Source organism: Colias eurytheme, chromosome 7 (assembly GCF_061535395.1).
Source record: "Colias eurytheme isolate Ceu_HAF_F1 chromosome 7, ilColEury1 Martin Lab GWU primary, whole genome shotgun sequence".
Taxonomy (NCBI): domain Eukaryota; kingdom Metazoa; phylum Arthropoda; class Insecta; order Lepidoptera; family Pieridae; genus Colias; species Colias eurytheme.
In genome coordinates, this window is record NC_142986.1 from 7748157 (window position 1) to 7761304 (window position 13148).

Here is a 13148-nt window from a genome sequence, read left to right on the forward strand (position 1 = left end):
GTTAGCACTGCCGCTGCTAGAACCAGCTCAGCTGCGTACAGTTCGGAACATGAGGCATCATTTCACGTATAAAGATACGACTAAATTGGATTATTAACTACTTTCATGACATATGGTTACTATGGGGCTTGGCAGCAGATATTGAAACTGTTCTTATATTGCACAAATGGCCCATACGCATTTATATAAATTGCGTGCTCGGGACTCACTAAGAGATACTGGCATCCTTACAGTAACTTCACAGTATATAATTAAATTTTTATAACGTTTTAAATGTACGCAATAATACTGCAATAATACGCAAGAGAAGGAGATAGACATTGTTATCACATAAGGAACAAAATAAAATTGACATGCTATTTTCCGGCTCTCTAATGGATCAAGATATTGTACTCTTTTACAATAAAACTCCTGATAGAATTAAAGAGTTTAGTATTGGTAATTTTAAAACTTAAATATAAAACGTATTAGTTCAGTGAGCCTATTGCAGCATTAAGGAATATAATATGTATTATGGAGAATAAAAAGCCATGGAGGCTTGTCGCGTGGGATCCACGGGACGGTTCTTTGGCATCATCATTATGTTATATGTTAAATTAAATGTAATATTGTCATGATGTTAGAGGAATAGCTAAAGGGTTTCTTGCCGGTTCCATTCATGAATGATGCTATCCGAATTGGTGGTAAAGCGTGAAATTATGTTGCGACGGTTCAAAGAGCTTCTAGAAGAGGTCTTATTGAATGAGTAAATGTTGAGTTTGTGTTTTTATTTAACGAAAGGTATATGTTTCAACAAATAAAACTGGAAGAAGGAGAGATATTCGAGAAGTTGTAGGAAAACTGCGGAACCAAGCTGGAAAGTTGAATATACAAACAAGCTCCGAAGAACAAACGATGAAATGAAATTCTTTTGGAAAACAAGGGCATTCTCTGGAAGACAGAAAATAAAGATAAAATTTCCTCTCGGTTGTATAACGAACAAGAATTTGACAATTCCGATGTTAGAAAAAGGGGTTAAAAAACAATAGAAAATAACATACAGATAGAAAGAGGAGATTTTAAGGTCAATAAAAAGTGATAAAGTATAATATGTAAAGGAGATGGAAAAGCGTAACAAACTGACAGCAAACTTTAAACCAACTCGAAACAGTGTAGAACGATTAGAAGGTGGATACGTACTTGTCAGAAACGTGGATACTAGCCAAAAGCATAGAAGTAATGTAACTTAATAAGAACAGAGGGAGAATGGAATGGAAGGGGTCCAGAAAACTTAGGATACAGGTGGAGACAACGGTGATGTAAATGAAAGCGAAGAATACCGCTTATGAAATACCGAACTAAATCAGTCTGATAGCTTTCTATAATGTATGTCTATAAAGTATGTTGTAAACGATTATATTTTAATAAAAGAAAAAAAATAGAATAAGGAAGGGATGTAGTGTTTGAGTAAAGTATAGGTACTATATCCCCGGATGTCTCGGGTTCGCGGGTAGTGGGGAGCATAGTCACGCAGCAGCATCAGGCGTGAGCGGACGTGTGTTTACCCTAGTTACTGGCGACGTAACGAGCCATTCCCATCCATTGCGTATACGAGTGTGAACACGTATCTACACTACTTAAAAGTAAAACAGTCATTCAAACGAATTACCTACGTCTTTATTTTGTGTGACGCTAATAATAATGAGTACCCATAAAATCTATAGAATTTCGTTAGTTACAAAACCAAGGAATGACTAGGCAGTTTGTATTAAAAAAATATTTTAAAGCTTTTTGCGAGGGTTAAAATTAAAAGTTTGTAGGTACAAGGATTAAATTTTGAGTAGGTATTAAAACAATAATAATCGTCCATTATTACAATTTTTGTTACTTTCTATCGATTCATCGCTCTATAATATTATTCACAATGACCCTTTCGCGACGACAGCCTGCCTGCCCACGCGCATGCTCATTCTAATCACCCTCTTTACCAATATATTTTAAACAATAACATATAGTTGAACATACACTTTACTTCAACGTTCATTACTGCTACAGTATGCATCGTGCTTTGATCGTTATCAAAATAATCGTCAATGTACGTCGAAGTAGGCTATAGACACGTCATAGCGCAACACAATGGTAAGAGTCACACCTATCGAAGCTTACACCGTCGTCCATTCATGAATATTTGGTCGATTTTTTATTGCTCTTTAAACGCACGAGTGTGCAGACGTTTTGTTTTATTGTAAAACAAATTCGATGGCAAATTGCTTTATCATTGTAGCGGACTTGAATGGATCGTTTAAGCGTGTATTTTAACGTATGCGAGTTTCGATATTTTTTGTGTATTAACAACTGGTTATAAATGTTATTGTATAGGTATAAGTTTAGCCATTAATTTTTATAACGTTATTAAATGATGAATGGATGAAATGTTTAAAATTTTTAAACAAACATTTTTCGCAACGTTGACAAAAAGTATTATAAGAAAGTCTAAATTGTGATATAACACTACAATAAAATTATTATCCGTAAACATATTTAAAAACATGATAAATATCGTTAAATTGAATGCTCAAACCTAAATCTTGCGAAAAGTAGAAATTTTACAGTTTTATAATTTATTATGCCAAACATATCCTGTACCTATCCAAATTGGATGAAGCTCTAAGCTCTACTATTGCAATAAAATGTCCACTTAAAGTTTTCCATAATAGTACTAGAAGACCTCAGTTGTCAATTTTGAAGCATTGACCCATCCAGATGCAGACCGCGCCAACAATTGCTTACCATTCAACAAAAGAAGAACACAACTGACCATGCATTAATATTCAAACATTTTACGAATATAAATGAGATTTGTTTACATTGTAGTTATTTAAATCGCATTATGAAATCTTAATAATCATCAAAATAAAAATGAGTGACAGGAAACAAATTATAATAATAAAAAAATATGAATGTCAGTCGCTGACCAGTATGCTAATCGCTTACAAAATGTCAGCCTTTGTGATGTTGATGAGTGTAACAATCACACCCTCTATTTTTAAATAGTTTTATCGGTCATCTTTTATTACTTGAAACATTTAATGGATGGTTTAACTTTAATAATGTTGCAATATTTTGAGGAGCTTTCTATTGCTGTGCGGGTAAATCGTAAAACAAGAAAAATTACGCTAAGTACAGTCAGCCGATACTTAATAGCATAATATAAAATTGAATTTTACTACTTACTGGTATAGAAACGTGTATTTAATTAAGAATCTCCTCTTAATTAATATTGCTTTGTTTAGACACTTATAACTATATTAAGAATATGTTAAGAAAATGTTTAATTAACTACAATAAAATATTATTATTTCTAAATTTGCATTTGTAAAGTGAACGTTAAATATAGTCTCTTCCTATTAGAATCTGCCCTTTATCATCACATTGTTTTTGTTTACGTGTGTCATTTAAGGTCAAAGTTAAGTGACCTTTCACAACCCATTTCGCAACTTCAACCATCCATTACTCCATTTCACTTCACCTTCCTAATATAGAGAACAATCCTACGCGCCGTGGGTCGAATCTTCTCTTACTCGCTCATTAATTACGCGTCATTTGGACTCATTATAATCGCCAAAACCAATTACATATTTCATAACGTTCTGTCAATGATTAATTCCACCTTTTGTTTCGACAGTATTCAGTTAGCCGTTAGAAACTATTGTGATTTGTGAATATTTATCGTCCGATGTTTCGCTTCCATTTATAAATTAAGTGCTTTTAAATGTTTTGTTCTTGGTGTATATTTTAGATGTTTTTAATTAGTTTCAAAACGCAAGTAATAACTTACTCTTACTCAACTGAGCCTGTATGATTGAAAAGTCAAATTTGAAAAGGTGGGATGAATAAAAGTGCCTCAAAACGATCCACTACGCGATGCGTGTTAGCCAACATAACATTTTCGTTCATACCACATTGACCCCTGTAATTGCAAGGTCCACAAATGCTATTCTTCCGAGGAAGTCATTACACCATAGCGTAGCATTAGCCACATGTCCATCGATTACCGTTTAGTGGATACCGAAAAATTCATGAGCTTTGCGGTTAGCTATATTGATTAAGTATTTAGGCTTGGTCATTTTGCTTTCACCTGCTGCGGTTTTGGCTTGCGACAACAGTTGGTTAGGCTCAGCTTAGAAATTAGCATAATCAACATATCCTGCACATGGGATGGCATTTTTCCCCTTGTTTGCTTTGTTACGGTTGAGTTGTGCAAAGCCTAATTTTACCGTTCGTTAAATGATGCTAATGGAAGGTAAACAAATATGTGTATGTCCTTCATAAGTAACAAAAGGTAATAAGGTTGGTGTTGAGGAGCGACGAGCGGCCAGACAACGAGGCGTCCGGCTCGCGTTGAACGCGCGGAACCGGAACTAAACCCGGTAGTCGACGGCGCGCGCGTAGGCGACGGCGGGGGTGCTTCCGTCCCGCAATATCGTTTCCCACGGCTGTTTAGCCACCTATGTTATTATACCATTGTAAATTGTTTAAATAAAGTGAGATTTTGTTGTAAATTTGAGATCAAGTTTGGAGGAATAAAAGCTATCAAGGAAGAAACTGAGTTTTCATCAACCTACATACAGTCCACAATATTCAGTGGTCCATCGAGCACCGGATCAAAAGTACGAGCGAGCTGAAACCCTACTGGAAGAAGAAGCCATCGATATCTACGGGTTAATATCGAAGCATGGTCGTCACACGCAGCCAGGGCGAAGCCGCGGACATGGAAGACCGGGCTATGGAACAAGTGCGGCAGGAGAGGGCTCGACGCTTAATACTCGACCCTCCGGCCTCACCGTCGGAGTTGAGGACTACCACAGCCACCGAATCGGCTGACGTAGCGCAACCACGGCGGCGATCACCTACGAGGTCCGTCAGATCGGCACGGTCCACGGGGAGCACGGCCACACGAATTAAAATGGCGGAATTAGAGGCGGCGGAAAAACTCGCGGCCATTCACCGCAAGGAGCTCGAGCTTGAAAAAGAGCTCGTAAAGAAGCGTCTTCAAGTCGAGGTGTCGGCAATAGAGGAAGAAAATCTACAAGAAGACACCACCACCGCACAAGATGAACATCAGAAGGTGGACGACTGGCTACAGGCGAACCCCATAAACACACGGGGGGAGCCGAACAAAGACGAAAGACAGCTACGGTTCGGCGTGCAACGAGGGCGATCTCCCACGCCGACTAAGTCCCGAACGGGCATCGAACAGTTAGCAGCGTCGTTAGAGAAAATGGCACGACCGCGGCTGCGCCACGTAGAGCTCCCAATATACGCGGGCGCTATTGAAGAGTGGCTGCCGTTTCGCGCTGCATTCAAAGACACGACAGAAATGTACAACGTCTCAGACGCGGAAAATATTCAACGATTACGCTCGTGTCTGAGAGGCGAAGCAAGAGACGCCGTGGCGGCATTACTACACACCGCGACGTCGCCTGCACTGATAATCCGAACACTCGAACAATGCTTCGGACGGCCGGAGATACTCATCGATAGAGCATTGGACGAATTAAAGAAAATGCCGAGGCCGGGGACATCGGCGAAAGAATTGAATAGCTTCGCCGTTAAGCTACAGAATATAGTCTGCACAATACAAACGATCGACCGCAAAGGATATCTATTTAATCCAATGCTAGCGAGAGAGGTGTTGGACAAGCTAAGTCCACATATTCGATCGCGTTGGTGCGACTATGCGTTCACACAAGAGGGAACGATAGATCCAGAAATCATCGTGCTATCTCGCTTCCTCATGCGAGAGGCAGATCAGGCGCTGCGATACACGTACGCGCCTATGAGCAACGCTACGACAACAACGTCGAAACCTGCGTCACGAAGGAAAACTGCAGTCTTCAATATTGTATCAACAAATGAAGAAAAGAAAGAAAAAACATGTCCGTGTTGTGGGCGTGACCACGAACTCACTGCGTGCCCGCAATACACAAAACTCAGCGTAAACGAGCGATGGGCGCTAGTAAAACAAAAGGGAATTTGTTTTAAATGTGCTACAAGGAAGCACAGACGCAATTTCTGTAAGGCGAAGTTGTGCGGCGTAAACGAATGCCAGCGCTCACATCATTCGTCATTGCATAACGAAGCACCGAGGGAGGAGCCGTCGACACCTGCGGAAGAAACCGTTATGTCGGTTGCGGACCGCGCAACTACACATCGACGCAGCGTGTTACTGAAGATGTGTCCCGTCACCGTGGTTGGTCCACGGGGGGAGATCAAAACTCATGCGCTATTGGATGAGGGATCGACTATATCTCTCATAGACGAGGATATCGCTCGTCAAATCGGCGCAGAGGGCCCCACATTGCCTCTTTGCATACACGGGGCGAACATGGAACAAAATGAGAAAAGCAGCAAATTAGTTTCCATTCAACTAAAAGGAAACAACGAAGACATCACACACACGGTGAAAGCGCGAACGATGAAAAATCTAAAACTTCATCAACAAGCCATACCGAACTCGCTTCTCCGGTATGAACATTTGCGCGATATACCCACCGATGAAGTGTGTTACGAACGAGCGCACGCGGGCCTGCTAATTGGTACAGATCACTGGGAATGCATCGTATCGCGTGAGCTGCGCACGGGCGGTCCCGACGAACCGGCCGCGTCAAGAACACAACTCGGCTGGGTGGTGCACGGAACCGCACCTCAGAGAGCACTTATAAACAAAAATAATGTGCTACACGTGCACGACAGCGAGCATCAACAACAACTCGACGAGCGACTGCACGACATGGTCGCCGAACATTTCAAAATAGAAGCCTTATGCATCGCTAACAAACCACGCATTAGCGACGCCGACGCAAGAGCCACAGAGATAGTTCAACAAACTATAAAACAAATAGAAAATGGTTATGAAGTCGGACTACCGTGGAAAAGAGACAACACTATCATGCCTCTCAGCTACAACAACGCGCTTCGTCGCCTAACAAACATCGAAAGGAAAATGGACGCGTCACCGGAGTTTGCCGACGAGTACACGCGACAAATAAATAATTTATTTGCAAAAGGATACGCGGTACCGTGCGACGGATCGGAAGCAAAAAGCAACGTGTGTTGGTACTTGCCGCATTTTGCCGTTACCAACCCGAACAAGCCCGGCAAACACAGACTCGTGTTCGATGCGGCGGCGAAAAGCTACGGAGTTTGTCTCAACGACGAGTTGTTAGAGGGACCCGACATGTTGCTATCTCTACCGGGCATACTCTTCCGGTTTAGAGAAGGAAGCGTGGCAGTAACAGCGGACGTGCAAGAAATGTTCTTACGAATCAAGATTCGCCCTGAAGATCAGCCTGCACAACAATTTCTGTGGAGAGGTGATAAGCGTGATTCACCACCGCAACAGTACAAGATGACATCGATGATCTTCGGCGCAGCGAGCTCGCCATTCATGGCACACTACGTGCGTAATCATAACGCACAAACCCACGCCAAAAAGTATCCGTTGGCGTGGGAGGCTATCACAAACGGCCATTATATGGACGACATGGTCGTTAGCTACGACAACGTAGAAGAGGCGTGCAGAGCCGTAGAAGAAACAAGAAAAGTGCACGCTGTGGCAGGCTTCACATTGCGTGGGTGGAGCGCGAGTAACGAGTGCGTATTGCGAAATATACCGCAAGAGCTGCTCGCCACCGCGCCGACTCAGCTAGGCGGCTCACAACCAACGCCCAAAATACTCGGCCTCATATGGGACGCCGTACGAGACGAATTGGGATTCAATACATCTATGAATCGCGTGCCGGCGGAGGTGCGAGAGCGAGAGCGACCGCCGACAAAGAGGGAAGCACTCAGCGCTGTCATGTCTATCTACGACCCGCTGGGACTTCTAAGCCACTTCACTATACGGGCGAAGATTATACTACAAAGCTTGTGGCGCCTTCAGATATCGTGGGACGAAGCGATACCGGCAGAGGAGGGCGAGTTATTTGCGGATTGGCTTGCACAATTGAAACAAGTCAGCAAGCTACGCCTACGACGGTGCTACGACGCTACGAAGGCGCGGGGCGTCGAGCTACATGTTTTCTGTGACGCGAGCGAACAGGCCTACGCTGCAGTCGCGTATTGGCGTACGCTCAAAGACGACGGCAGCTACAACATCAAATTGATTGCGGCTAAAGCAAAGGTAGCTCCCCGACGCACACAAACCATACCGCGTCTAGAGCTACAAGCGGCGGTTATCGGCGCGAGACTCGCCGATACGATAAAGCGGGAACATCGCTGCGAGATCAAACGTACGGTCTATTGGACGGACTCCTCAACCGTCGTCCAATGGGTGAGGAACGACGCGAAACGCTACACTCCGTTCGTCGCACACAGGCTCGGTGAGATAGCCGAGCTAACCAACAAGACCGAGTGGCGATGGCTGCCTACGCAGCATAACGTCGCGGACGACGCTACGAGACTTTCCAACGTCGACGTAGACCTACGTAGATGGTTTTACGGACCGGATTTCCTAAACGAAGACGAAGAACGGTGGCCCACCGAACGTGAGGAGTACGAAGAGGACGACGTGGACGTACTACACATCGACGAGCGGCCTACCTTGTACAACTGGCTGCCAGACCCCGCACGTTTCTCAAAATACGAAACGTTAGTGCGTACTATAGCGCGTGTGTTAACCTTCATAGACGTGCGTATTAAACGCACCGCTACAAAGATGGAGTATCGCCACATTCAAAGCGCAGAGCGAATGCTCATTCAGCGCGCACAGCACGATAGCTTTGGCGACGATATAAAGAGACTACAGGAAGCGCGCTCAGTCACCAAATCGAGCAAATTATTCAAGTTAGACCCAGTATTAGAAGAAGGAATCGTGCGAGTGAGAGGGCGCATCGACGCGGCTACGGCGCCGGTCGAAACGAAGCGACCGATTATTCTAGACGGCCGACATCGAGTCACACGACTGCTAGTTCTAAAAGAACACTGCGCAGCGGGACACGCAAATAGGGAGCGTGTGACCAACGACCTAAGGCAATTGTATTGGATCATACACTTGCGACCAACAGTACGTGCCGTCGCGAGAAGCTGCGCGTTGTGTCAAGTGCGACGTACGAAACCACAAGTCCCAGCCAAAGGGGACTTGCCTCGCGCACGATTAGATGCATTTCACAGACCTTTCACTAACTGTGGAGTGGATTATTTTGGACCAATGCAAGTGAAAATTGGAAGACGGCGTGAAAAGCGGTGGGGCGCGTTATTTACATGTCTCACGTCACGCGCCGTACACATCGAAATCGTCGCATCGCTGTCTACCGACTCCGCAATCATGGCGCTAAGACGTATGGCGGCGCGTAGAGGCTGGCCGCGTCTCATTTACTCTGACAATGGGACTAACTTCAAAGGCGCCAGTGAAGAATTAAAGAAAGCACACGGCGAGTGGGCAGCGGCACTGAGCGAAGAAGCGTTGCGACACCGCACCGAGTGGCGTTTCATACCGCCGGGCGCGCCGAATCAAGGCGGCGCGTGGGAGCGGCTAGTACGCTCCATCAAGACGGCGCTCGGCGCTACGCTTCACGAGAGGGCCCCCAGCGAGGAGTTACTACACACGCTACTTACGGAGGCCGAGTTTTCCGTCAACGCACGACCGTTGACGCATGTGAGCGTCGACCCGCACGACCCGGAGGCGCTTACGCCTAACCATTTCCTGTTGGGCTCATCGGCGGGCCTACCTACGACGACACAATGCGACGTGCAAGACCGGCAGATGTGGCGAGCGAGTCAAGCGCTCGCGGATCATTTCTGGCAGCGCTGGGTGAAAGAGTATTTACCCACGCTGGTACCACGCGGCGAGCCACGAAACACAGCAAGGCGCGTACTAGAAGGCGACGTGGTTGTAATCATAGACCACACGTTGCCCCGCAACACATGGCCGATGGGTGTCGTAGTGCGCACTCATGCCGGCCCCGATGGCGCTGTGCGGGTGGCAGAGGTACGAACAAGGAGCGGCGTGTTTAGAAGACCTGTAAGCAAGCTCGTCGTCGTGGCCAAGGAGGCTACGCATGCTACGCCGGGGGGAGAGCTGTTGAGGAGCGACGAGCGGCCAGACAACGAGGCGTCCGGCTCGCGTTGAACGCGCGGAACCGGAACTAAACCCGGTAGTCGACGGCGCGCGCGTAGGCGACGGCGGGGGTGCTTCCGTCCCGCAATATCGTTTCCCACGGCTGTTTAGCCACCTATGTTATTATACCATTGTAAATTGTTTAAATAAAGTGAGATTTTGTTGTAAATTTGAGATCAAGTTTGGAGGAATAAAAGCTATCAAGGAAGAAACTGAGTTTTCATCAACCTACATACAGTCCACAATAGTTGGGATGTCTTAAGCCCAGCGAAAAAAAATTGTTCTTATATACTGGTAAAATCAGGATTCTACTCACTTTTTAATTTTATTTGTCATGTTTCACTCGCATTGTAAGAACTATGCTTGAAGTATGTAGTGGTTATAATTCGGTTTTTACCGAGTATAATAAAATCATTATTCAATTTCTGTTGTCAGATGACGACTTTTTTTTTTTTTTTTTGTGTGGTGTCTCTCAATGTTAGCCAGAAGGGCTTCTACATGTTAACGCGGACGCGGGGGTGAACTGAAGGTTCACCCTGGTAGCGACATGCACAAGGGCGTCCCCCCTTGACGGGGACCACGAACCTCGGCTTGAGCTGTCGCTTGAGTGGAGGAGGCCGGAAGGGCCCTAATCGGACGGGAAGATGACGACGGCTCGAAATTGCTCTATTGATAATGCAATAAATTTATGCAATGCTTTGTCCGAAAACAAAAATCATTCTTCGATCTGTAGAGTCGACATTATTATTTTTATTAAGAAAATTTTGAATTTGATAAAGGAAGACTAAAAGAAGACGCCTTGTATGTATTGGTGACTACCCTCATTTTATTAAGATTTGTTTCTATAAAACAAAGACAATATTTTTTTCTTTAAAATTTCAACACAAGCATTAATGGTGTTATATTATTATAATAGTTATAGTTCCACTTACAACATGAAAAGTGATCATTTTTTGGTCGAATGATGACTTTACAGCACAATATTGCTACTCCACACATTTTGCACAACCATTGAAAAGACGACTCAATACATTTCTTTGTCCAAGCACGTTTATAAAACACCATTTGGCTGGACCGCAAAAGTGGGATTTTTATTGTTTGACACACGCGAACTGCGACCAACGTGTCATTACGGGATGAATTCATTTTCAATACTTTCCAATTGCAAATTATTTCGGTCCTCCTTCTTATTGTTATGATTATTTTAATAATTACTTCTTCAAAGGACAGCTAAAGAATGTATTGCAGTGTTGGTTATAATTTCAACACAAATCTGTATTGCTTCACGTTGTATGAAATATTGGGAAGATGTAGTGAAGTTTATAACATAGGTATAATATTATGATGGACAAGACAGATGTTACCTATTCATGAATCAAGGTGGCTAGGTATATTTGAGGTAAATTTCATAAGTACGATATATTTTTCAATGCTTCTTATTACGAATTTAAAGTAATAAGTAAACCGCTTTACTTGATGATATTATGTCTAGCTTATTTTCATGTAAATTCTTTGAAATTATTATGGTTAGATTTAATGATAATGCATTTCCCAAGAACACGTCACATTCGTATTCATAATATCATTTCGAATAGATTACTCATAATACATGTAATTGATACTCTGTTAAAAATCGCATTTGAATTTGGAACATATGACGTTTGACCTCCAGCCCACATGGCTCCTACAACCTCTCATTAGGATTCGGGCCGCGCATCCATTGTTTAACTTTTATTTCAATTCCGAATCGATGTTTCGATATCTTGAGCCCACTGTGTACCCAGCTTATAAAGAACCTTCTTTATTCGTACAATTGAACAATATTTACAAACAATTAGAGCTCAATTTAAACTGGTCAGGATTATATGGTCAGTTGTTTTTATGGCTTTCCCTAATGTTCGTTGAATTTAATGTTGCAATATGCATATTGGCCGTCAACCAAGTATTTTACGTCCCGGAAAAACAGACACTTTCATTTTTGCAAGATCTCGAGAATATCAAATACCTAAGTGCTTCACAATTTACTGTTAAATAACATTTTAACCTAAACTGCTGGAAAATTATATTTCTTAAAGCAAAATACGTCGTTTTTCTGTATATTAGTTGAAGATTAGTACAAAAAAGCAAGGACACCTTTTTGTAGCTACTGTAGTCTCCATTCACTATTGTCCTTTAAGTAACTCAATAAAAGGGATCCCTGTCAAAATATTTACTTAGCCAGAATTCGCACAATGCTAATGTCTATTCAGGCAAAGCGTATAATTGTTATCAGTTAAAAGAGCTATTATGCAATCTTGTCATTCGAGTGACAAAATCGATTCTTCGTGTGATAACATCGATGTATCGAATTGCAATGTTAATACGATACCTACTGTTAAACGTATTGTCATGTATATTGTAATTCCAAGGAGGCTGTATTAATTTATACGCACACTAAAATGATGAATAAAACTTTTCTTTCTATTATTGAATATAATATCTACTTAACTACTTATTTTTTTAAAATAGTCATCATTTATCATTGTAAATTTTTTGAAAATTTTGTGTCTAGTGTAAGACGGAAAATAAAAACATTTAATTACTATCAGATATCACAATATTAAATATTATAGAACGTATTAGCTATGTACTGTAAACTGCACAATAATTATGTAACGATTCATTATCATTGTCTTAATATTATTAATTCTAAAATTATAAAACGTAGAACTATTTTTTCTTCATCCAACAATACAATAATTCTCAAATATTTGATTTAAATATGAAAAAGCGCTCCATTGTTCGTAATTCCGTAAACATTAAAACAATTGACGGACCAAAGATGTTCTTCCACTCAAAAATTGAAGTTTCACGAAATTCAACTGTATCGTCTTGTAATAGAGTTCAAGTGAACACAATGAACGTAACAAGACGAGCAAGGTAATTATAATAATCTTAGAAACGTGACAAAAACTTGACCCTTCCATAGCCGGTCATTAGTCAAGTTATGGCTGTTTGTATGTAAATCTAGGATCTGACCTTGTAGTCAGGAATCGAACTTGACCAAGGG

The 13148-nt window shown here is 42.5% G+C and overlaps 1 protein-coding gene across 1 annotated transcript; it reads left to right on the forward strand.

Annotated features, from left to right (window-relative positions):
* Positions 1 to 4714: 4714 nt before the first annotated feature.
* On the forward strand, positions 4715 to 10111 carry LOC149907183 (uncharacterized). Its single transcript, XM_090103864.1, has one exon. The coding sequence runs from the start codon at positions 4715 to 4717 to the stop codon at positions 10109 to 10111; it is 5397 nt and encodes a 1798-aa protein (XP_089959990.1).
* Positions 10112 to 13148: the final 3037 nt, after the last annotated feature.

Bases quoted from the DNA above. Each gene is read 5' to 3' on its own strand.
- LOC149907183 (XM_090103864.1), top strand. From the start codon at position 4,715: ATGGTCGTCACACGCAGCCAGGGCGAAGCCGCGGACATGGAAGACCGG.